Source organism: Rhinatrema bivittatum, chromosome 2 (genome assembly GCF_901001135.1).
Source record: "Rhinatrema bivittatum chromosome 2, aRhiBiv1.1, whole genome shotgun sequence".
Lineage (NCBI taxonomy): Eukaryota > Metazoa > Chordata > Amphibia > Gymnophiona > Rhinatrematidae > Rhinatrema > Rhinatrema bivittatum.
This window is the reverse complement of record NC_042616.1, coordinates 330,308,936-330,334,816: the sequence shown is the minus strand read 5'-3', so window position 1 is coordinate 330,334,816 and position 25,881 is coordinate 330,308,936. Positions and strand designations below refer to the sequence as shown.

Sequence of the window (25,881 nt, the reverse complement as noted above, 5' to 3'; positions counted from 1 at the left end):
CCCCCTCTCCAACTGAACCACCCCAACTGATGGTTTTTATATTCTTAATGTATTCACAATCAGACTGCAGATTCTGGTAGAAAGTGATTTCAGATATGAATCCCACATTTTTAGAAACTTCTGATGTCTTTGTATATTACTTTTAAGCACAGTTAATATTTCCATAAGCAATAGACTATGCATACAACTGAGCTACATCTCCCGGGTAGGAGAACTACCACTTCTCCATTGCAATAATATACACTTTTTTTTTTAATCATACAACTTGCTTTCCGTACAAATACTAACAAATTTGCTCTGGCATATATTCATCCAAAATGCCCAATGAGCATAACTTTACATCTACCGGTACAGGGCATTTTGCCCATTTTGTGATATTTATTTATTTATTTATTTATTTATTTATTGTTTTTGTTATACCGAGTTTCATGACAGGCATCACATCAACCCGGTTTACAATTAACAAAGTGTGAAAGGCATAACGTAGCGTAATAACAATATTCTCAATAAAACCTTGAACTTTAAATACAGGGAATCAGAAAAGGATGTGAGAAAGTTACAAAAAACAGGGAAAATTAACTTGGAACTGGAAGAGGTATTTACAAATTTGTAAATACCCAGAATTCTCAGTGTATCTTTATTAATAGGAAGACCCAGAAACTAACGCAACTAGTTTCTGAAGAGCTTTTTTGAGATTTAAGATTTAAAGGAGCAGCTGTTTCAAAAATGGTGCTTTTCCTTCACCAATTACACGTGTGCTTCAGTTTTAGAAAGATTAAATCGCATGAAATGTGTCTTTTTAACAAAAAAGTAACTGAAAATAGCAAAAGTTTCCATGTTAATTAAACAAGTAATTAGTTATAAGTTGTGTGAGGTTTAGTTATATATACAAAATAATATAGTGTCCCCAAAAACATAAGTCACTTGCTAATTAACACAAAACTGGAGGCACCAATATGTTACCTACCAGCTGAGGTATTAAGCAGACCTTGGTTGTTAGTGTTGTAGGAGTGATTTGATTTTGTGTTAGGAGAAGGATTTTAATATGCATAATGGTTAAATAAACCTGTGGTTCTCAAATCGGCAAAGAATCTCCAGATGCACAATGTATATTTTTTTCTCCCTCTCTTGGATTATCATTTAGATGTAGAGAGCTGCTTGGCAATCAAAAGAAGGTTGGGCTATACGGATCTCTGGTCTTCTTTAACGCTAATCAGCTATATAATTATGTATAATTTGAGTAAGTGGGTTTCAAATTTAGCTAACTGCATGCCAGAAGACCATATGCTACCTCTTATAGGAGGTGAGTAGATGGTGTTACCTTGCTGTGAAGAATTACCTGAGCCTTAAAATAAAGCAACTCTGTAATGGCTTAAGAAGGGAAGGAATGGGAATAATAAAACACAGAATTCATTCAGAAAATGGTAAAAAAAAACAAAAAAAAGCCCCTTCTCTTAAAATGGAGGTATTATACAATCAAACAAGTAGGCAAGGTGTACTCCCTGGGATTATACATGACAATGGGGTTTTTTAGTAAAAGAAAGTGTTCGTCCTAGCATGAAAGGAAAAACAATGTAAGACAATGTGGTGGCATCTTGAAGTTGCCTGCCTCATGTTCATTTAGTTGGGCTGTACTGGAGCCTTCACACCACTCCTCCACTCTTGTCCTGCCAGTGATTTAGCTCATTAAGGTTTTTCTCCCATTTTGTATCTATGGGAAAAGCCTTTAGGGGCAGTTCCCTGTACGTACCAGGATCAGTCCAGGACACCTGGGTTGTGACTCCGCACCAGTAGATGGAGACAGATTAAAACTTGTGGGCGGAGCCATATATAAGCCCCTGTGCCAGTCACAGCCCCTCAGTCTTACTCTGTCTCCAGTAGATGGTGCAGGTCCAGTCACAGCCCTGCCTGACCTGATTCTGGTTGTTTGTCAGGTTTGATTTTTTGAGTTAGTTTTTGGTTAGGTCTGATTTTTTGAGCTAAATTGGGTTTTCTTTTTAATTCTTTCCCGGTTGCCCTGCCTCCCAGGGGAGTTGAGAGGTCCTGAGGGGACTACCCTCCCCCGGTTGAGGACCTGGCTGCCAGGGTTGAGGACCCGGCTGAGCTAGTGGCAGCGTCAGGGGTGACACCAGGGAGCCTGGTTCACTCACCCCTGCAGGAATAAGGGCTTTTCAGAACCAGGGACAGCGTTTTTTTGTTTGTAAAAAAAAAAAAAAAAGTTTTACTTTTGTTTTTGCGGCTCTCTGTTGCCTGGCGTCGCCGCTCCGTTTTAGTCGGTGGGGGGGCGTCGTTGGCAGGGGGGAGGTCGCTGAATTGCGCCGTTTGCTTATTTTGAATTTTTTGAATTTTTGTGGTAATTTTTTCGGCGCGGCCCCGTTTTTCCTCCCGCGTTTTCGCCGGCATGCCGCATGCTGCACAGTGCAGGGCCTGCGGCTCGGCGCGTGCGCGCGTCTCTCAAGGGACAGCCTTTGTTCAGCCTGCGTCCCGGGTGATGAGGGACCCTCGGTAGCGCCGCGGGGGGCTCGTTCCCGGGTCGCGCGTTCGCCGTCGCGCGGTGGTAGCTCCGCTGACAGGCCTCAGGAACTTTTCCCGGTTAGTGCGGGAGTGGCGGCCATCTTGGCCACCGGCCGGGAAATTTCGCGGGAAACGGTGGGGGCCTCTTCCTTTCCTCCCGCGCTTTCCCCGCAGCGTGTCACGGCGGGGGAGGTTACCTCGGAGGGGCTTCGGTCCCGGGGGGCCTTCCGAGAGTGATTCTTCGGATTCTGGTGAATTTTCGGAGGATTTTGTGCTGTTACTGCGCAAAGTCCTCAGATACAAGCGCAGCAGACGCATCCGGGGGAATGGCTCGCGTGCGGCCGACCACGGGTCCCCTCTACGGAAAAAGAAAGCCAGGAAGGGCGCAGAGATCACCCACGGTGCGTCCCGGGGGAAGCGGCCTCCCAGGGGGGTGCCGCAAGAATCGGATCCCGAGGATTCCCCTGGGGATGATACGGAGTCCTCCGAGGAGCCCCTGACGGGGGTCGGGAAGGCAGCAGTGGATGGTACTGCACAGCCCATTGCAGAGAAAGCTGCACAGGCTGCAGAAGGGGACGACCCCAAGGTGGTGCGGCTATTCCGCAGAGAGGAACTGGCACCTCTCATCCCGGCCATTCTCCAAGAATTGGGAATTGAAGCTCCTCCGGTGGTGGTCCGCCAGGAGGCGAATATGGATCCTGTTCTGCTCGGCCTCACAGGACCGGCGGTCGCCTTCCCTTTTCATTTCTCGTCCACGGATATCCTTTTCAAGGAATGGGATACTCCGGAGTTAGGTTTGAAAGTCAGCAAGGCCATGGATAAAATCTATCCTTTACCGGAGGAGGCGCTGGAGCTCCTCCGACTCCCAAAGGTGGATTCGGCGGTGTCCGCTGTCACGAAGAGGTCTACCATCCCTGTCACGGGAGCGACGGCCCTCCGGGATATTCAAGACCGAAAGTTGGAGGTACAGCTCAAAAAGATTTTTGAGGTTTCCGCCCTGGGAGTGCGGGCCGCCATTTGCACGAACTTCGCTATGCAAGCTAGTCTGCGCTGGGCCCAGGTACTGCAGGCGAATGCGGGTCTCTCTCCGGAGGAGGCTTCCCAAGCAGACAGGTTGGAAGCAGCTATCGCATATGGGGCCGATGCACTCCATGATCTTTTACGCACTTCAGCTAGGTCCATGGTGGCAGCGGTGTCGGCACGCCGTCTCCTTTGGCTGCGCAACTGGGCGGCGGATGGTTTATCCAAGGCTCACCTCGGGGCATTGCCCTTCAAAGGGAAGTTGCTGTTTGGTAAGGAGTTAGATGACTTGATGGTTTCCCTGGGTGAGAACCGAGCGTTTAGGCTGCCAGAGGATAGGACCCGGTCGCGCTCTTCGTTTTCCGGCAGAGCCCGTTTCCGGGGTTCCCGGAAGTCCAGGCCGCAAAGATCCACCGGACCCTTGTATAGGCCGGCCTCTTCTCGAAACACTCACTGGCAGCAGTCCTTTCGGGGCAAACGCTTTGGCAGGCAAGGAGGAGCCCCGTCGGGTGCGGGTTCCAAGCCTTCGCAATGAAGTTCGGCCGGCCCATCCCTCGTCGCGCCCTCAGCACGCTGTTCCAAACGTGGGGGTGCGTCTATCCTTATTTCTCGAGGAATGGGCCAGCATGACGTCGGATCAGTGGGTCCTCGACGTGATAAGACACGGCTACGAGTTAGATTTTGCTCGCATCCCAGCGGACAAGTTCCTGGTCTCGCCTTGCAAGGATCCCAGGAAGAAGGCGGCGGTGCTAGACACCATCCGAAGACTAGAAAGCTTGGGGGCCATCTCTCCAGCTCCGGCCGATTAGTACGGCAAAGGCCGGTACTCCATTTACATTCATAGTTCCCAAGAAGGACGGCACTTTCCGACCCATACTGGATCTGAAAGGAGTCAACAGATGCCTTCGGGTCCCTCACTTCAAGATGGAAACCATTCGTTCGGTGATCGCGTCAGTGCGGCCAGGCGAATTCCTTGCGTCACTAGATCTCACAGAAGCATACCTTCATGTGGGCATCCAACCAGCGTTCCAGCGGTTCCTGCGGTTTTGCATTCTGGGAAGACACTTCCAGTTCCGGGCTCTTCCGTTCGGCCTGGCGACAGCACCTCGGACATTCACGAAAGTGATGGTGGTAGTGGTGGCGCACTTACGTCGGGAAGGCCTCCTGGTTCACCCTTACCTCGACGATTGGCTGATTCGGGCGAAGTCAGAGAGCCTGTGTCGGCAAGCGGTAGCCAGGGTGCTACAATTCTTGCAGTCCCTGGGCTGGGTGGTCAACTACAACAAGAGTCATCTGGAACCCACTCAGTCCTTGGAGTACCTTGGAGCCGTTTTCGACACAAAACGGGGCAGAGTGATTCTCTCTCAGGATCGGATATGCAAACTACAGTCTCAGGTGCGACGTCTTTTGTCTCAGCACCGTCCGCGAGTCTGCGATTACCTGACAGTTCTCGGATCTATGGCCTCCACGCTGGCGTTAGTCCCTTGGGCGTTCGCTCACCTGCGGCCACTGCAGTCTTCATTGTTGTCCCGCTGGAAACCGATTTCAGAGGAATATTATCTTCCACTGCCTCTCGAGAGTCAGGTGCGCTCCAGCCTGGGCTGGTGGCTGGATTCCAAAATCTCTCCTGCGGAGTATCTCTTCTTCTTCCCAACTGGACAGTGGTGACCACGGATGCCAGTCTTTCCGGTTGGGGTGCAGTTTGCCAAGGGAAATCGGTTCAGGGTCTGTGGTCAGAAGATCAGACTCGGTGGTCTATCAACTGCCTAGAGTTCAGGGCGGTCCGTCTGGCATTGCAAGCTTTTCTACCCCTTCTACGAGGAAAGGCGATCCGAGTATTGTCGGACAACGCTACCACCGTGGCTTACATCAATCGCCAGGGCGGGACGAAAAGCCCTCAAGTAGCGGAGGAAGCGCGTTCCTTGATGGCCTGGGCAGAGCGGCATCTCAGCGATCTCGCTGCGTCTCACATAGCAGGAGCCGACAATGTCCAGGCGGATTTCCTCAGCCGACACCACCTGGATCCCGGAGAGTGGGAGCTAGCGGAAGAAGCGTTTCTTCTCATTTGCAGGACTTGGGGAATGCCCCACATGGACCTGATGGCCACGTGGAACAACTCAAAGGCTCCGAGATTTTTCAGTCGACGCCGAGAAAGAGGAGCAGAAGGGGTCGACGCGTTAGCACTTCCCTGGCCGGCGGAGGTGCTACTGTATGTGTTCCCACCGTGGCCCATGATCGGCAAGATACTGCGGCGCATAGAATTGCACCCGTCCGACGTGATCATGGTGGCGCCGGAGTGGCCGTGCCGTCCGTGGTTTGCGGACCTGGTCCAGTTGTCGGTGGCGGCACCCCTTCGTCTACAGGGGTTTCCGGGGCTCCTTCGTCAGGATCCCGTCTGTTTGGAGGATGCGGATCACTTCTGTCTCGCGGCATGGCTTTTGAGAGGTATCGGTTGAAGCAAAAAGGTTACTCGGACGCGGTAGTTGCCACGTTGCTGAGATCCAGGAAACAGTCTACGTCTCTGGCTTATGTTCGAGTCTGGGTAGTCTTTGAGGAATGGTGCGTAGAGCGGGGTCTTAATCCCACTTCCGCTGCTATTCCCGATACTTTGGCTTTTCTCCAGGCTGGGCTGGCCAAAGGCTTAGCGTGCAGTTCCCTACGGGTCCAAGTCGCGGCGCTTGGTTGTTTGCGTGGTAAGATTCGGGGAGTCTCCCTGGCTCTCCACCCGGATATCTCCCGTTTCCTTCGGGGGGCGAAACACCTCCGTCCTCCTTTGCGGCTCCCTTGTCCTTCTTGGAACCTCAACTGGGTGCTCTCGTCCTTATGCTCAGCTCCTTTTGAGCCTCTGAAGCGTTCTACGATCAAAGATCTCACGTTAAAGACTGTATTCCTGGTAGCCATTGCTTCGGCTCGCCGGGTTTCTGAGTTGCAAGCTCTGTCCTGCAGAGAGCCCTTCTTGCGCTTTTCCGATTCAGGGGTTTCCTTGCGGACCGTTCCCTCTTTCTTGCCTAAGGTCGTATCACCTTTTCATTTGAATCAATCGGTTGAACTTCCCGCTTTCGCGGTTGGGGAATCTTCCGACCCGAAGTTGAGGGATTTGAGAAAACTAGATGTGCGGAGGTCTCTTCTTCGCTATCTAGAGGTCACAAATTCTTTTCGATTAACGGATCATCTGTTTGTGTTGACGTCGGGTCCGAAGAAAGGTTCTGCGGCGTCCCGCACAACGATCGCCCGTTGGCTCAAGGAGGCCATTGGTTCCGCGTACATTCTGTGCAGTAAAACACCGCCAGTGGGTCTTCGAGCTCATTCGACGAGATCTCATGCTGCGTCTTGGGCGGAATCTTCTCAGGTGTCGCCTCAAGAGATTTGCAGGGCGGCTACCTGGAAATCGTTACATACCTTCATTAAACATTACCGATTGGATGTTCAAGCTACTGATGCTGGGGGATTTGGAGAGAGGGTACTCTGAGCGGGACTCTCTGCTTCCCACCCTCGATAACTTAGCTCTGGTACATCCCAGGTGTCCTGGACTGATCCTGGTACGTACAGGGAAAGGAAAATTAGTTTCTTACCTGATAATTTTCGTTCCTGTAGTACCAAGGATCAGTCCAGGATCCCGCCCGCAGTGTGGCGCTATAGTAATGGAGAGTCCGCTCATTGTTGTTTTTTAATACGCTGACCCCTTGTTTTGTTCGCTCTCCCGGTTGGGGAGTCTGTTTTTCCTGTAGGGGTGTTGGAGTTATTTTACTTAGTAAGTTTCTATGGTTAGCTATGTTGGCTTTTGGATTTTTCTACTTTGACATTACGTATGACTGAGGGGCTGTGACTGGCACAGGGGCTTATATATGGCTCCGCCCACAAGTTTTAATCTGTCTCCATCTACTGGTGCGGAGTCACAACCCAGGTGTCCTGGACTGATCCTTGGTACTACAGGAACAAAAATTATCAGGTAAGAAACTAATTTTCCTATTTTAAAACTTATGCGCGGGCGTAGATTTGTTCGTGCAACCCGGCGCAAATAAATCTACGCCCAATTTTATATGTTATAAATTCCGGGCTCGGCGCGCACAAGGGGGTGCACACATGTACCTTGCGCACACGCCAAGCCCGAGGGGAGCCCCAATGGCTTTCCCCGATCCCCCCCCTCACCTTATTTCATTTCTTATGGCTGCCAGTCAGCTGCCAGCTCGCGAACCTCTGGCAAGGCCGGAATGGAGGAGGCCTCGGGTCACTCCCCCGGACCGCCGTCACACCCCCGGACCGCCCACTTTTGAAAGCCCCAGGACATACGCGCGTCCTGGGGCTTGTGTGCGCCGCCGAACCTATGCAAAATAGGTTCGGCGCACGCAGGGGCAGATTTTCTCAGGTTACACGCGTAGCCTTTGAAAATCTGCCCCTTAGTGAATTGGGTACTAAGATTCCAAAATTGTATTTTCAAATTATCATTTTTGATTCTTAGTTCTGTATAACTCTCAAATATTGAATTTCATGTAAATGCATTTGCTCATTTCTCTGATACTAGTTCAGACAGCAATGACCTGCGCATGAAGCATTTTTTGGATTACCTGTTGCTAAAGAATTCCTAAAATCTCACATGGTGCATCTGTAGCCAATGCTTTATTAGTGTGGGAAAAAAATCCTTCCTAGCAATCGGCTCAAGGCCCTAGATCAGCAGTTTTTCCCTCAAATCTGACTGGGATATCATACATGCTGATATCTTTTTAATTAGGACTAGAAAAAGAACTTTTTTTTCCAGCATGCCATCCAGAGCAAAGTTTGTGTGTAGTTCTCTTTGTGACCATGAGATGAGCTGCTGGTCAGGCATTTCTGGCTAGGTGGAACCTAGAAGCTTAAGAATAACAATTTGAATTGTCATAGTTCTAAATGCACATGGTACAGTGTCTGAAGTGTGCTTGGCTACACTGCCCAGTTTTTGCAATTGTAAGTGATGCGCTGCTGGTAATACAGATCAGTGCAGAGGTTTTCATGCTTGTTTGCCTTGCTATCTCTAGGAATGTTGGGTAATGTGGAACATGGGAACCAGTATCAGATTAAACTTATGTATGAACACAACCTCCAACGGACAGCATGCAATATGACCCATGGACCATTTGGTGGCGTGAAAGGTAATTGGCACTTCTGTGCTTTCTACTGATGAAACCAAAGGCTACTGTGGAAAGCAAATTTTTAACTTCATTCTATTTATTTTCGTTCACTGATGTATTTCTTTTCTACTAATTAGTCATTTTACTTGAAAGTTGGCAAGCAGACCAAATATCTAATAAAACAAAAATGTTGAATAATATAATGCTGTGAAGGAGTGTACAGAAAACGCCTTCAGACTACATTAAATAATCGGGCACAGCTGTCTTACCCCCCCTTCTCCTTAAAGTTGAGACCTGCAGGGAATTCTGGGTGGAGGGAGATGCCTTTCACCAGAGTATAAAACCTCAGGGCCTAGAAGAGTTAGACTGGCCCCAGAGAAGAGAGAGAGTCCCACAGTATGAGAAGCCCTTCTACTTTTAAGGTTCAGACTAATGTTAAAACCTGCTAGCTTTAAGTTGGGAATTTGCTTGAAGGTGAGCTTCCTAAGTTGTTTTGTTTTGCTGTCCACTGAATTTTAGTGTGTTTTCATTGTAAATAAACTGCACTTAAGGAACAGCCAGGGTCTGTCTCTGTTTTTCCTCTAGCTGTCCCCAAGCCGATACTGCTTGAGTTGCCACGAATGCTAATAATATTAACAAAATTATGCTCTAGCCATTACCCAGAAATTATAAAATCTTATGATGTCAAAATGGTAATTGGAGGAAAATACTACTTCTGTGAAGACAAGCATTTCACTATAGTCTCATACATAGGCGACTTCATCCAAGGGCACTGACCATGGAACACTTTTCCAGAACTTTCTAAGAAAAACCCAAAGGGCCCTCTGGGCAAGATTATTAGCTCTTATATTCGTGTGGCAGCACCTGTTAAAGAAAATTTATATCCTGCCTCTCCGCACTTTGAAGTGGAGAACATACAGAAACATTCCTAAACATATTTTCAACATTATACAATTAACAATTAAAACAGGATTTTACAATAAACAAAACCATGTATTTCCTAGCGTGTAGCAGATGGACTCAGGACCAATGGGTATAGTGTACTCCTGATAGCAGTTGGAGATGGATCAGATTTCAATCTGACGTCAGCCCTAGTACATACATCCCTGCAGGAAGTGCAGCTCTTCAGTATTTTCCGTCTCCATAGCAGTTAGGTACTCTATGCACGCTCGCACAGCGTTAGAGTAATTTTACCAAAGAAAACCAAAATAAGAAGAAATCTTACCTCTACAGACGAGCTCCGCTCTCCTGCGGTGACACCCATTGGGTCCCTCCCCCAGTTGAGAATTCCCAAAGTGATTTCCGCGATCCCTCTGAGGTAAGCCTCGGACCGGCGGCCGACCCTCAGCGAGGACCTAGCCCCCAACATTGGGTGAGGCTGAGAGGCAGCGGGTGCAACTTCGAGCGCGGCGGTGAAGGTATTTTCCCTCTCCCCCCGCAGCCGGAGACCGCCCAGGAAGCGCAGACACAAGGTAAGGTAGAAACCTATTTAAAAGTCTCCGGTCTCCGAAGCTCGAGGAATCGCACAGGTCGCCAGCCGGCACCAGTGCCACCGGGTTGATCTGCCCTAGCGGGGCTAGACCCCGGTCAGATCAGAGTGTCCTCCCACGTGGAGACCCTCCGTGGTGGTCGCCATATTGTCCGCGTGATCGCCGTCACCATTTTGTTCTGTTCGCCGCCCTGTCTGCCGCTGCGATCTGTGCGCACAGAGGCGAGCTGTTCGCACAAATACCTTGTGCGCACAACGTCGCGTGCCCAAGTACTGGGCGCACAAGCGACACGCATAGCCACACGCTTACTGTACCGGGCGCATAACTTCGATCTGTGCGCATAACAGCGCGCACATTTCACTTAGCGCGCTCCAAACCTAAGCACACAACTTCGTTGCACCGGAACGCACAACTGTATCTTACGCGCACAAACCATGGCATCACTGGAAAAGAAACTCAAAGCTCAGGGCCTTTGCCCAGCATGCCATATTAGAGCTGTGTATACAGTGCGAAGAGGGCCTAGGGGATCCAACTCAGGGCCCTCCACAACCGGTACCGGGTTCCAGCTTCTCGAGCAGTATGCCAGACCTAGCACTGCACAGTGGGATCCCCCCCTCAAACTGGGCTCCCCAGGGACATGGCACCCCTTAGTCTAGACCCAGCATCTATCTCCTGGGTGGAATTCTTCAAAGGTCTGCATACTTTCGTCCACATGCAACTGGGGCCCCCTATAATATGGCCACAGGCTCCACCAGAGGACCTCAACATCCAGGGTCCCTCTATGTCCAGGGAAGTGATCCCACCACCCAGAAGCTCCACCTTCGGGGACACTGACAACTAGGATGAGGATTCAGAACCCCTGGAGGGAGGGGAATTCCCTCTGGGGACACAGCCCCACCGAACCATGAGACGCTTCTTCACCAAGGAAGAACTTCCAGATCTGGTCACACACAGCTTAAAAGAGCTTGCTATCCCGGGCACAAGTGCCTCGGGGGAACCTAAGACAAACCCACTACTAGAGGGTCTCCATCAGACCTCCCACCATTTCCCACTATTACAAGCCGTCCAGCAACTAATTGACCTGGAATGGGATGCCCCAGTAACTACGTTCAAAGGGGGCCGGGCTCTGGCAGCCATGTATCCTCTGGACCCAGCCGCCAAAGATCTCCTGGAATGTCCGAAAGTGGATGCCATGGTCTGTACGGCCTCGAAGCGCACTACTATCCTGGTGGAGGGAGGAGCAGCACTCAAGGATGCTCAAGACAGATGTCTGGAATCTATCCTCAAACAGTCCTTTGACGTCTCTGCTATGTCTTTACAGATCGTGGCCTGCTGTGCCGTGGTGACATGCGCCTGCTTAGCACAGACCAGGAACAACACTCCTGGGGAGGCCCTGGAACCAGCAGTATTATTCCTCGCGGACACCGCTTCTGATCTGGTACGCACCGCAGCTAGAGGAGTGTCATCCGCCGTGGCAGCCAGAAGACAAATCTGGCTCCAAAACTAGTCGGCCGACGCATCCTCCAAAACTAGACTCACAAGGATGCCTTTCAAGGGAACACGCCTATTCGGAAGCGAACTAGAGAAACTAGCCAACAAATGGGCCGAGTCCCCACTACTGCGGCTACTGGAGGACAGGAATAAGAGAAACCAGCGATCCTTCCCCCGAACCTCCAGGGGCAGAGGATCACAGCGCTTCAACCCATATAGAAGCACATATCAAGCAGCCAGCCCCGCAGTCCGGAGCCAGTCCTTTCGGAACAAGCATAACAAAATGGGAGCCAGCTTGGGCTCAGGCCACAGCCGCACCCCCATAATGAAAATCAGCTGACCCGTCCAAAGGAAGAAGCCATAGGGGGCAGACTTGCAGTTTTCTACCAAAGATGGGTCGAGATAACTTCGGACAAGTGGGTCCTATCCGTCATTCGAGAGGGATATTACCTGGATTTCCACTACTTCCCTCCGGACAAGTTTGTGGAATCTCCCTGCCACGACCCTTCCAAGAGATGCCAGTGGAAGCTACACTGACCAGACTGCTAGCCTTAGAGGCTATAACACCGATGCCTCCACAACAAATAAATACTGGACATTATTCCATCTATTTTTTTGTCCTCAAGAAAGAAGGAACGTTCAGACCCATCCTGGACCTCAAGGCGGTCAACCGACACCTGAAGATTCCTCACTTGTGCAGGGAAACCCTTCACTCGGTAATAAGGGCGATACAACCGGGAGAGTTCCTTACATCCCTGGATCTGTCTGAAGCCTACCTACACATTCTGATCCATCAAGAGCATCAGCGTTTTCTACGCCTCTCGATCCTGGGCCATCACTACCAGTTCCGGGCACTAACTTATTGGGTTAGCCACTGCACACCAGACGCTCACCAAGATCCTAGTGGTGGTGGCAGCAACACTGAGGAAGGAAGGAATCCGCATGCACCATTATCTAGACGATTGGCTGATCAGGGCGAAATCCCCAGAGGAAAGCCACCAGGCAACCAACAGAGTCAAAACTCTGAGATCCTCGGGTGGGTGGTCAACACAAACAAGAGCTGCCTGCAACCCTCCCAGTCCCTAGAATACTTGGGAGTCCGGTTCGACACCAAACAAGACAAGGTCATGCTGACACTGACAAGGAGATAAAAAATGACCCAGTTACGAACCCTGCTGAGCGAACTTCGCCCCACAGCATGGGATTACCTACAAGTCCTCGTCCTCATGGCATCAACACTGGAAGTAGTGCCATGGACACGAGCTCACATGAGACCCCTACAACGCTCACTACTATCATGATGGAATCCACTGTCTCAGAACTACACTGTACGTCTTCAGCTCCTGGACAGAGTTCGGGCCCAACTATGATGGTGGCTACAAGAAGCCCATCTGAGCCAGGGAACGAGACTATCCTCACCAACCTGGATCCTACTCATCACGGATGCCAGCCGACGAGGATGGGGAGCACACTTCCAGGAGCTAACCGCCCAAGGGCAATGGAACGAAGAGTCAGGATACAACATCAATCACCTGGAAGCCCGGGCAGTCAGACTAGCCTGCCTAAGGTTCATTCACTGACTCCTAGTCCGATATCTGGAAAGGTCAGAATCCGTATGAAAGACGGACCATCTATTCGTCCTTCACAGTGGGAAGAAGCAAGGGGAAGCGGCCTCGCAAGCAACCATAGCCCGCTGGATCAAAGAAGTCATCAAGGCGGCCTACGTAGAAGCAGGCAAGCCACCACCTTTACAAGTTAAGGCCCATTCTACTAGAGCCCAGGCAGAGTCCTGGGCGGAAGCCAAGATGCTGTCACCCGCCAAGATGTGGAGGGTGGCAACATGGTCCTCGATCCACACCTTCTCCAGGATTTAGCGCCTGGATTTACCGCCTGCAAGGGCAGTACTAAGTGGGTCACGGGCAGCCTCCCACCCGGTTCGGGAGTAGCTTTTATACAAAGGAAACGCTTGATTTCCTGCATTTTTGTTTGAATGTAAACCGATGTGATATGTAAAATCGAACACCGGTATATAAAAATAAATAAATAAAAATAAATAAAATAAATAAAAATCCCATTGTCCTGAGTCAATCTGCTATACGCTAGGAAATGGAGACATTACTTACTGACAGATGGACTCAACATCCCACCCATGGCTGCCGTTACTCATGGAGTTCTTGGGGAACATCCCCGGGAGCGAGTGATTCACCGGTAAGCCATGCTTTCCTTCATCCAGGATACCCATCCTACCGGGTGTCGACGTTTCTCGGTTAATGGCACTGGCGGTCTCCAACTATAGCCAATTCAACCGGTTCAAATTAATTAAGTTAACCAAGTTATAAAGTTATTCAAGTTATTCAAATTATTTAGTCATGCATATATCCACAATGCTTTTCGAGGAGAATACTGAAGAGCTGCACTTCCTGCAGGGGTATATGTACTAGGGCTGATGTTAGATTGAATTCTGATCCGTCTCCAACTGCTATCAGGAGTACACTATACCCATTGGTCCTGAGTCCATCTGTCTACACTAAGGAAAACGAAATTATCAGGTAAGTAATTTCTCCAATAAATGATTTTCATGACTAAAAGAACATCCGTATACCTTAGTTTGTTGTTTCTGCAGAGACCAAAAGATGCATGTGTTTGCTGTAAACTTTGAGGGGAGAAGACACATCCTGACAAAAATTTAAAAGGAATAAAGCTAGTAATGCCAGTACCTAGTTGGTCTGCAGATGAATTTATTTGCCTCTGCCTGAGTCATCTGCCAATCATCCCACTAAGGAAACACATGCACCTCTAATTTGTATAAAAATGCCATGAAAACAAGACATTTTGTTAACATTCAGGGAGCTGAAGCTATGCCACACAGCTATATCTGCTGGCACGGCTTGGTGTGCAGTGTGTGTGACATCTGGAACAATGCTGTGGTCCGTGTGCACACACAGCTTAGAGTAAACATTGGTTACTAGAGTTCAGCACCAATTATCTGAAGTCCAAACGGAGTCTAACATCTCAATTGGAATTCATAAGTGCTTTGCTAGGCATGGCTCAACCCATTGCTTTTCTCCTGGTCATCAGAATCTCAGACCTAGTGTTTACAGTAGAGGAAGTTAGGCAGAGTCAGCAAACATCAGCCTGGATTACATTAAGGATGTTGGACCTTATGTTCTCAACAGTCTATCTTCCCATGAGACATGCTCAGTCGGCCCTAAAGTTTCAGTGGAACAAGCCATTCAAGGATACTAGGAACGTTTGGTGTCAGAGAAGCTCAGACTCTCTGCCTTGGTATCTCTCCCATCTTTCCAAATTCATCTATCCTCTATTGTATTGACCACAGATGCATCCAACCTGAGCTGGAAAGCTCATCTAAATGGTCTTCATACTTGGGGTTCCTGGTCCACAGATTATACTGAATCCTGGAGCTAAAGACAATTTCTTATGATCGAAAGCTTTTTGAATTCAGGTGGCCAAACGAATTGGCTTGGTCCAAATGGACAATTGGTTAGTCATGTTCAACCTGAGTTAGAAGGTAGGAACAAGATCCTTCCTCCTTTGTGCAAAAGCTGCGAAAATATAGAACTGTTTGGTTGCAAATGGGCTGGCTCTGAAAGCCATTTACAATGGCAATAGAAATTCGACATCTCCTTCTAAAATGTTCACCTTTTGTTGTCTTAAAGCCTGAAAGTAAAATGCATTAAACCATTGTTTGTTCCATGTAGCCATACATCGTATCTCCTTCAACTGCCAAGTGAAAAATATGTTCCAGAATTCCTTAGAAAATGCAATAGAAATAAATACCTGGAACGGTTGGATAAGTGTCCAGCCTCACTTCTGTAGCAGTCCTAAATACTTAAAGCTCTGGTGTAATCATTCACCTACAAAGGTACACCCCAAGTGAATTGGCCCTAGCTGTGTTAATTATACCAATTCACTTGACATGATACATTGAGAAGTTCCTGTTGATTCTCTCAGCAGAGTAGTGCATTTCAAAGCAAAGATCCAACCATGGGCGCCATGGAGTTGGAAGGTCTTTTCCAGCTGGAACTATTACTCCTATTGTGAAAGCCTTTTTTCTTCCTTCCAATGGAGACAACAGATCAAATCAAATTCCCCAATCAACTGACCATACAGACATTTTAAATTTGACTACCTAGAGAGATCTGCTGAGATGGTAATATCTGCAAGAGGGACATTAGTAGTGATATTTGCCTTTTCTCGAGGCCCTGAAACTGTTTTGAAATTTTACTTTATTTTTTATTTATATTATTTCGTATACCGATATTCTGTGATCAATCATACCGGTTCACAATTTCAATAAAATACACCTGAAAACCATACAATATAAAATAATAAAACAAATGAAATCAATAATAAGTAAAATCATATACAATATACAATAAAATCTAATATTAGAAACAAAACATACAATAAAATTAAAAGAAATGTCAGTAAAAAATATTGTCCTTTCCATATGTTAATAACACAGCCTTAGATTAAAATTTAAAACATTTACTTAATATCTTCTCCAAAGGCCTTTATAAAGAACCACGTCTTTAAGTCTTAAAAATCTGATAATTAGGTTGTAGTCTCAATTCACTAGGAAGAGAGTAGGCCTGGCCCACCTAGAGACACTACACTCTTTCTCACTCTCACTCTCTCACTTTAGGCAAATGGGCTGATTTTATTGATGGAATTGTTAATAGACCCTTATTCGCTGAGGGGCGGATTTTAAAAGGGTTACGCTCGGGACTTGAAAAAGGGACAGGGAGTAGGCAGGGAGGGACCAAGGCCTCTGGCACAGCGGCCGGCAGGCGCAATTTATTTAACAAAGGTGAGGGGGGGTTTAGATAGGGCTGGGGAAGGTGGGTGGGGGGGGGGGGGTGGAGGGAACAGGGAAAGACATCGGGTCTCCCCTAGGGCTCGGTGCATGCAAGGTGCACAAGTGTGCACCCCCTTGCGTGCGCCGACCCCGGATTTTATAATATGTGCGTGGTTGCGTGTGCATGTTATAAAATCAGGCGTAGATTTGTGTGCGCTGGGTTGCGCGCACAAATCTATGCCCGCGCGTACCTACTAAAATCTGGCCCTGAATGCAGTTTTCTCTGTGGGTATGAATTCGTAAGGAAGCATTTAACCACTCTGTGTTAACATTGTTGATGGATTTATGTATTAGGCAAAGAACTTTATAATCAATTTTATATTTTATGGGTAACCAGTGTAACTCTTTTAAAGTAGGCACAGATCTGCTCTTTACTTAAGACAAAAGATTTGGATTTTTTCTGACCTATCAGGGTAACTCAGATTTCTAGCAAGAAGTTTCTTGCAATGCATTCTGAGGCTGTAGCCCGGGGGCTGTATGTTTGATCAGATTTCCTTGTAAATGTTTATTGTACTTTGAAAATTTCAAGTATATTTTCTTTGAACCTGAGCAACTGTGCATTTTTTCTTGATTCGAGGAAACTGCCACAGGGAGACTAGATGTTTGTTTGTCTTTGTTCTCGCTATTTAGATGGGATATCTAGCTCTTTTTTTTTTGTGAGTTTTCTTGATGTTTTACTTTTTCTGAGTTCTGGTTTGGAACCTGTGGATTATCCCATTTCGTGGACTTTAAAAATTTGATAAAAATAAAGTTAAAAAAAAAAAGTAGAAGGTCTGTCATATGATCCTGCCTAGATCAGGCTAACCCTCCAAATTGGATGTCCGAACAAGATGGAGTCTGATCAGGAAGGCAACTTTGAAACAGCTACAGGCTTTCATGGCCAAGAGTGGTCAAATTGTGCATGTAACAGTATTCTAAGTATTCCACAAATTTGTTCCATAAGGTAGGGTGGCAAGAAGGAAGCTGCTACTCAAGAAAGCCTACCTTGAATCCCAATTTGAAGCACACAAAGGAACATTCAGGGGGCACTGTAGCTGTGTGGCAAATTTTTATGGTCTGATAAAAATAAAATAGAACTTTTTTTTGGCCTGAATACAAAGCGTTTTGTTTGGCATAAACCCAATACAGAAGATCACCCAGATAAATCCATCCCTATCGTGAAGTATGATGCTGGCAGTATCATGTTATTGGGTTGTTTCTCATCGGCCGAGACACTGGGTATTTTTCAGGATTCATCAGGAAATGAATCAAGTTGGAATTTTTTCCAATGTAATATGTTCTTCAAGTTGTCTCAAGTACGTCTGCCTTCTAGGAAAGGATTCACTAGATTAGAAGACCAAATAATTGCAAATTTCTTTCTTTGTTTTCTTTTAGATTTATATTCTGCCTTTTAGGCACTTCAAATGGAGAAGGTTTACTGTCTAGTGTGAGTGTAATGCCCTAAATTCCTTTAACTGTCACCCCCCCAAAAAAAACTATGTGAATACTTCCTACAGTTCTCAGAAACTGGACAAAACCAAACCTGTCAGTATGCACCACAATGCAGTTGGCATATGCTATGATTTTGAAGAAGAAACACTGATTTCTGTACAAGCCTTAGTTGTGAGTTCATGTGGAGATTGCTTCAAACTCCTATCAGGCCTCCCACAGTGTCATGGGACTTGAATGTGATTTTAACATATCTGATGAAAGTCCCTTTTGAGCCTCTGAGCTTTTGGATAAAGTACTTATCCTGAAAGGTGGCAGTAACTGCAGCTTTCAGAGTCAGGCCCTAGTAATTTATTTATCTTACACTAAATTTTGTAACAGGGTGATGCTACACTCGCATTTAATGTTTTTGTTTGTGGCTCTATAGATTTTAACCTTAATCAGTTAATTGTCCTGACATTTTTCTCAAAGTCTCATGCCAATAAAGGTAATGAGTACTTTATGCTTTCAGTTGCAAGAGAAATGTTGCCTTCTATCTGGAACAGAAAGCTCTTAGGAAGTCCATCCAAGTATTTGTTTACTTTTTCTCCTTCAAGCTTGAGATTATTGTGACAAACAGAATCTTATCTAACTGGATGACAGATTTCTTTTGCTGATTCCCAAGCATATTTGACCTTAAAGTTGCATGCCAAGGTTCATTTCACCATAGCTGCTTTCAGTGGCCCATCTATGGTCAATCTCTATTGAAAAGATTTGCAAAGCTGCAAGTGTTAAGACCACAGATTTGTGTCCCATTACTGTTTAGATACTGACTCCTAATATGATAGCAGATTTGGGCAGTCTATTCTTTAGAGTATTTTCGGGAGATAGAGCCTAGCTGCCACCACTAGGGTCCATTTTTAGCTCGCTTTCTGAAGAAAAGAAAAATAGACTTATGAGGTCACCATATGTGTCCATGTATCACCCCCTTATTCATTTTTAAGTTATGGTGTCCTATCCACATCACATTTTTCAGGATGTCAGGGGGCCTATGAAGGATTGTCCCTGAAAACCCTCCTTATCCAGCGTTGGACCAGGCATCTGGCCTGGTTTGTCCCTGAAAACCCTCCTTATCCAGCGTTGGACCAGGCATCTGGCCTGGTCCACCTTAAAAAGTATCTTTAAGGGTGGGGCCCTGAGAGCAGGGTTAAGAGTACATCCCTAGGGGAAGGAAGACAGGCCCCAGGGAATCCAGAAGTCAGCTCCTATAATATTTCTGTCCTAACTGACAGGCCGATACAGTACAAGTTTGGATGTGCGTTTTTGACGCGCGTCCAACCCCCCCAAAACTAATAGCGCCTGCAACATGCAAATGTATGTTGATGGCCCCATTAGTTATTCCTGCGCCAAGCCGCACATTTTACTTTCAGAAATCAACACCTGCCCAAAGGCTGACGTTAATTTCGGCTGAAGTGTACAGAAAAGCAGAAAAAACTGCTTTTCTGTGCACCCTCCGACTTAATATCATGGCGATATTAAGTCGGAGGCCCCAAAAGTAAAAATTAAAAAAAAAAATTAAAAAATCGGCCCGTGGGTTGGAAGACGAATGCTCAATTATGCTGGCGTCCATTTTTCGAACCCGTGGCTGTCAGCGGGTTTGAGAACAGACACTGGAAAAATTGAGCGTCTGCTGTCAAACCCGCTGACAGCCGCCGCTCCTGTCAAAAAGGAGGCGCTAGGGACGCGCTAGTGTCCCTAGTGCCTTCTTTTACAGCGGGCCCTAATTTGCATAGGAGTGGGTGCTCTCCCGCACGTTTTTCTGTATCGGCCTGTGAGTAAGAAGGGAAAGGCAGCCTCATTAACATAGCTGGCCTGTTTCTAGTGAGAAGACTGTGAATATGAATGTTTTAACCTGAAATTGTGTAGCTGAGAGTAAGCACCCTGATATTTTCTGCATTGTAAATAAAGCACTTGAAAAAGCTTCAGACTGCTCGTCTTAAGGGTCTAAGAGGATTATCATGGGGGTATTTTTTGGGTAGGATCTATGGTATGTATGCATATGAGCTTGGGTCTCAGAAAATAGGCTGCAGTACTTCTGCATGGAACTTCTTAGGAATTTGAGTTGTTCTTCTTTTAAACAAAAAAACAGGGGAGGTCTAACCTACCAATAATAGTTTGCTGCCTATTGGTAGATTTGTTACAGTTTCCCCCTATTTGTTGGGGATGACTTTCAGCTAAGGTGCCCTTATATGTGTGACTGCATTGAACTGCTGGTCTCTAATGAAAGCAAATTTGCTTATATGGATTTCTCTGAAGCCAGCTGTTCACCAGTCACAAAACTCTCCATCTTCCCCTTCTGAATTTGAGCTTATTAGTTTAATTACAGAGCTGAGGTGGGAGTTTGGGACCTGCTGCACATATTGAAAGGGACCAACAAGTTTTGCCTAGAAAACTGTGGAAATGTGTTCCCTGGTCAGTGCTATCGGATAGCATCCCTGGTGATTGTTGAACTGCTGTCTGCAGAGAACACCTGTTGTACATAAGCAACTTTGCTTTGTCAGTAAAAGGTGACTTTGGACTTCAGTTCTATGTTCATTTTCTGATAATCATTTTAGATATATATGGCATTGTATTATATTTTCAGATTTCATCCATGCATTAAGTTGCAAAAAAGGCATATGGTATTGAAAAAGGCAGCATAAAATGCATGTGATAGACTGACACACTAAAATGCTTTTTAATAGCGTTCTAGTCTTATAATCCTTGTGAATCTAATTTTAATACATTTTTCATCATTTTCTAGCTGTGTATTGAATCTGTAAAGTCAATTTGTTAACTGAGGTGAAATGGTCACTAGATGTCACTCTACTACAGCTGATATTCTTTATGCTATTTCTGAAGAGCCATATAAACACCATGATTTATAAAATGCTGCACAACAAATTAAAAACTTGCTAAAAAAAAAACAGAGTAACCCTCATTTGGTGGAATATATTAGTGTAAAGATGTACAGCTACACTTCTGCCAGAGATGTAAACAATTAACAGGCCGATACAGTACATTGCGCTCCACCTGTTAACCTGCATTTGGACGCATGTTTTCGACACGCTAGAGTTACCCCTTATTCAGTAAGGGGTAATAGCGTGTCGAAAACACGCGTCCAACCCCCCCCGAGACTAATAGTGCCCGCAACATGCAAATGCATGTTGATGGCCCTATTAGTCATTCCCGTGCGATACAGAAAGTAAAATGTGCAGCCAAGCCGCACATTTTACTTTCAGAAATTAGCGCCTACCAATTTCTGCCGGCACCGGGAAAGTGCATAGAAAAGCAGTAAAAACTGCTTTTCTGTGCACCCTCCGATTTAATATCATGGCGATATTAAGTCGGAGGCCCCAAAAGTAAAAATTAAAAATAAATTAAAAATCGGCCCGTGGGTTGGAAGGCGAATGCTCAATTATGCTGGCATCCGTTTTCCGAACCCGTGGCTGTCAGCGGGCTCGAGAACAGACGCCGGCAAAATTGAGCGTCTGCTGTCAAACCCGCTGACAGCCGCCGCTCCTGTCCAAAGAGGAGCTAGGGATGCGCTAGTGTCCCTAGCGCCTCTTTTTACCACCGGCCCTAATTTAAATATTTTAGATTACTGAATCGCGCGTACAGGACACTGGCCTGTGCGCGCGCCGGGAGAGCGGGCGCTCGCCCACTCTCCCGTGAACTTTACTGTATCGGCCTGTAAGTTAGCAGTTGAAGCAAACCAAATCAAGATTTTCTTTTTTCATTTTAATTTGCCTTTAATTCCCAAGGTGGTATCTGAAAGCTCCTTCCCCTGGGCTGCTTCCATCTGTCAGGCTGATACAGAAACAATCGCGGGAGAATGTTGAGCGCCTGCTCTCCTGACGCTAGCCCAGCCACCTCTCCTGGGTGCATGATCCTATATGTAAATGAGGGGTCACATTAAAAGGAGGTGCTAGGGACGATTACGCGCCTCTAGTTCCTCCTTGTCCCAGGAGAGAGGCTCTGTCAGTGGGTTAAGAAAACCGACGCTTAATTTACGAGTGTCTGTTTTCCAAACTTGCTGACAGCGATCGATTAGGAAAATGGACGCCGGTAAAACTGAGCATCTGTTTTCCTATCCTGACCAGGATATCAAGTCGGAGGTTGTACAGAAAAGCAGTATTTCCTGCTTTTCTGTACACTTTTTTTATGTAGATTGGCCGCACATTTTATTTTTTGAATCAGGGGTAACTGACTAATATGCAAATGCATGTTGATGAGGCTGTGATGAGCGCTTTTAGTTTTCCGGGGGTTTGGCTGCTCGTTTTTGAGGTGCTAAACCCTTTACAGTATAAGGGGTTTTAGATGCCCATCGAAAACGCACAGCCAAATGGGTGTAGAGCAGTGCGCATGGCCAAGCACACGTTACAGAATTGGCGTGTAAGTGAATGTGAGTAAAGTGGAGGAATACTGACTTGTGCTGGACAGGCACTGCATATATGTGATTCCTTTTCATGTAGCAAAATCAATCAAGTAGTGATATCGGGCAAGGAGAAATTTAAAAAAATGGAAGCATGGTTACAACAATAGACAAACTTATTTGGATAAAAAAAAGGAGCTTTGGTTTGAATTTAGCTGCCAGGATGATGATGTGAGTAAATAATACTATGAGAGTGTCCACAGGTAAAATCTCCTGCGTCAGTTCCAAAGTGGTGTTTCAAGTTATGCAAATTCATTGAGTCATTTGTACATTGCTTCCTGGAATTTGTTTAATTGTCTTTTAAGTGAGGTCTTTGTTATGTTTACAGAGCCCAGTGAGGTCCATATCCATTAAATTGGCAAGCAGACAAGTTATTCAGGTAAAGTTAGCCAGATGAATTCTCCTAGGACAAGCAGGATGGCAGGCCTCACACATGAATGACATCATCTGATGGAGCCAGGCATGGAAAAACTATGTCAAAGTTTCTAGAACATTGACTCTCCATGGCATGCTACTATACCCTGCATCCATATGGGGTTCCTTTAGTCTTTTTCTGTGGAGCCTATAGGTCACGGTTCGAGCCTTTCTTTTTTTTTTTTTTCTCTGAAAGTTAATGATTTTTTGGTGCCTTTTTATTTATTTATTTTATCAGATTTTTTTTTAATATTCTACTTTTCTTCAGCTTTGGCTCTCCGTCATGGTATCCCATTTTATCATTCCTTGTAGTCCCCTAGGTAGGGTTTTTCTGCAGTTTTTTAAGTTTGTGTTAGTTTTTGTTTCCCAGAGCCTAGAGTGGTGGGGCCATCAGTGCCTGCCAGTTTTTGACTCTCCACCACCACTGAGTTGATTTTGTATCCTTTTTTTTTTTTTTTCGTGCCATGTCTAGCAGATTCCAGCTGTGCCCTTGATATGACAGAACCATGTCTACCATGGATACCCATGATGGATATGTCATGTTCTTGGGGGTAATCGCACAATAAAGGTCCTGGTTGGACCCCAAAAGGACGAAGGTCCTTTTGGGATCTTGAATGTCTGTTTGGGTACTGGAAGACAGATCCATTGACATTGGAGGCATTTGTTTATTTCAGTTATTTATATTACACCTGTCTACCATTCCAGGTGGATTACAAAGCTACATTAATAAAACAGCAACCAGTAAAATAAAAAATCAAAAACAATGACATACATCATCCATTACAAAATATGTAAAACAGGCTAAAATAAATTAAACAATACAAGCATTAAAATAATAAAAAAAACCAAAAATAACCAAAACAGGATTAAAACCACCGTGATTTGGTTAAAACAGATTGGATCTTACTACATTGTTCCTAAAATTATTACTGAAATCAAAGCACTCCGGAGCTGCACCAATGATAGGAGACATATTGGCATATGAGGAGGGGGGGGATTTACCATTTGTTCCCTCAGTCTGTGGCCAGTAGCCAAAAGGGATACCGGAGACAGATCATTGTCCAACTCCTCCTTTTCAAAGAGGGAGTCTGGTTCCACCTCTTCAACTTCAGCATCGAGGAAGACCCATTCTGAGCATTGAAAGAAGCCGAAGAAGCATTGGCATTGGTCCCCATTGATGCACAGTGTCGAGCATGGGGATAGTCTGGTGCCTGCCAAGGCAGCCCCCCTTAGTGGCTCTGTGGTGAGGATTGCTCATTCTCAGCAAATGCTGAGGGCTTGCAACAGTCTCCACCAGTGCTGGTGTCAGCCACTGATCCTTTTCTCGGTTCTAGAGAGGATTGGCTACTCCATATGGCTCCCAGTCAGTGTTGGCATCAGTGATTTTCAAGGAGGAAGTGGAGAAAAAGATCCAGCATATCATAGAAAAGGCACTGCAAGGACTGTATTCTGGGGCATGGAGGGCACCAAGGATGGCATTGACTAAGGTTGAGTTGCTGCTAGACTCCCTTCAGGTGAACTCACTGGTGCTGCATCAACGCCGATGCACATCCCATCAATGATGCTCATAGGGTATCAGGGTTGGTGTCTGCCTACCCGTTATTGATTTCTGGCTCCTTGGGGGAGGAATTTTCCCTGAGATGTTGAGGTTCCTCGTGGTCCAGGCCCCAGCTGCCAGCCTCACTGGACCATGACCCATTGGCTGAGGATAGAGTACCAAGAGAGCCCTCTTCTGCAGGATGCAGCTAGTTGAATTCTCAGTATTCCCAGGGGTATACTGAGCCTTCTTAGCGCAGCAGGCAGCGCGTCAGTCTCATAATCTGAAGGCCCTGAGTTCAATCCTCAGAGAAGGCAATCTAAACACATCCTTGGGCAAGATGTTGCATTTATGCATATCCAGCATGGCTCTCTGCGTCAACGGCATGGGAGAAAGACTGATACATCACGCATTTCCAGCATAGCTCTCTGCTTCAACGGCAGGGGAGAAGAAGAAAAACTGATACTTCACGCATATCCAGCATAGCTCTCTGCTTCAACGGCAGGAGAGAAGAAAAACTGATACTTCACGCATATCCAGCATAGCTCTCTGCTTCAACGGCAGGGGAGAAGAAAAACTGATACTTCACGCATATCCAGCATAGCTCTCTGCTTCAACGGCAGGGGAGAAAAAAAACTGATACTTCACGCATATCCAGCATAGCTCCCTGCTTCAACGGCAGGGGGAAGAAAAACAACCAATAAGGGCTGTATAACATAGTCTGGGTAAAACAAATAAGCATGGGTGTAGCTTGCTTATTGCGGCAGTTACTACCCCTACTACCCCTAACTAATCAAGCTAGATATTTCACTTGGATGCAGCTCCATCACTGCTCTCTACATTAATGGTGGGAGTGGAAGGGAAATAGAACCAAGAGCTAAGAGAAACAGATAAGTATGAGAGAAAAAAATGTGTGAAGCTTGCTGGGCAGACTAGATGGGCTGTTTGGTCTTCTTCTGCCATCATTTCTATGTTTCTATGTTTCTATGGTACAGCTATGACTGCAGATGTTTCTTAAGAGGAGATGTCTACTGGTCTCCCTTCTGACTTTTCTCTTCTGCCAGACAGAAGGATGTTGTGTTTGTGGCATTTGTGTGGACCCTTAGTTGCAGTGGAGATGACTCCTCCCATGGGGAGGTGCCCTGTGGGGAACCACAGCAATAGGCTAACCTCAGAGAGCAGACACTTGTAGGTGGAATGCTTTATTGTACTGCTGTAGATAGATGGTATGAGGCAGGAAGGAAAGGCACTGAAGTCTGCAAGGTGCCAATATGTTCAGACAGTCTCAGATGTAGATGTCTCACCCAGATGTTCAAGATAGCTAGGAACCCACAGTGTGGGCAAGGCCGAGCCTGGTGGGTGGAGTTGGAGCACCAGATCGTAGAGGTACTCACAGGAGCATAGTGTGGCGTCTTCCTGGAAATGATGATGGTGGGACCGAAGGTCCGTGGTGCAGGATACACAGACTGGTAGGCCCTCGAGGAGCGAGTACCCGATCGTCTAGGAGATCCTGAAATAAATACAGAGAGAGAGAGAGAGAGACCCCCGCG

General features: G+C 46.6%; 1 protein-coding gene, 1 long non-coding RNA gene and 1 other non-coding gene across 3 annotated transcripts in view; 2 read left to right on the top strand and 1 right to left on the bottom strand.

Annotated features, from left to right (window-relative positions):
- The window catches only part of BBS9 (Bardet-Biedl syndrome 9), a 1,052,120-nt gene that overhangs the window by 49,762 nt on the left and 976,477 nt on the right, over window positions 1–25,881 (top strand). The window contains exon 5 of the mRNA XM_029589776.1: window positions 8,547–8,660. Within this exon, the coding sequence (XP_029445636.1) occupies window positions 8,547–8,660 (114 nt within the window). The remainder of the gene's footprint in view (window positions 1–8,546; window positions 8,661–25,881) is intronic.
- The window catches only part of LOC115084645, an 89,336-nt gene that overhangs the window by 8,057 nt on the left and 55,398 nt on the right, over window positions 1–25,881 (bottom strand). The gene's annotated exons all lie outside the window — the stretch shown is intronic.
- Window positions 24,576–24,648, top strand: TRNAM-CAU. Its single transcript has one exon. It is a non-coding gene; the product is annotated as a tRNA-Met (tRNA).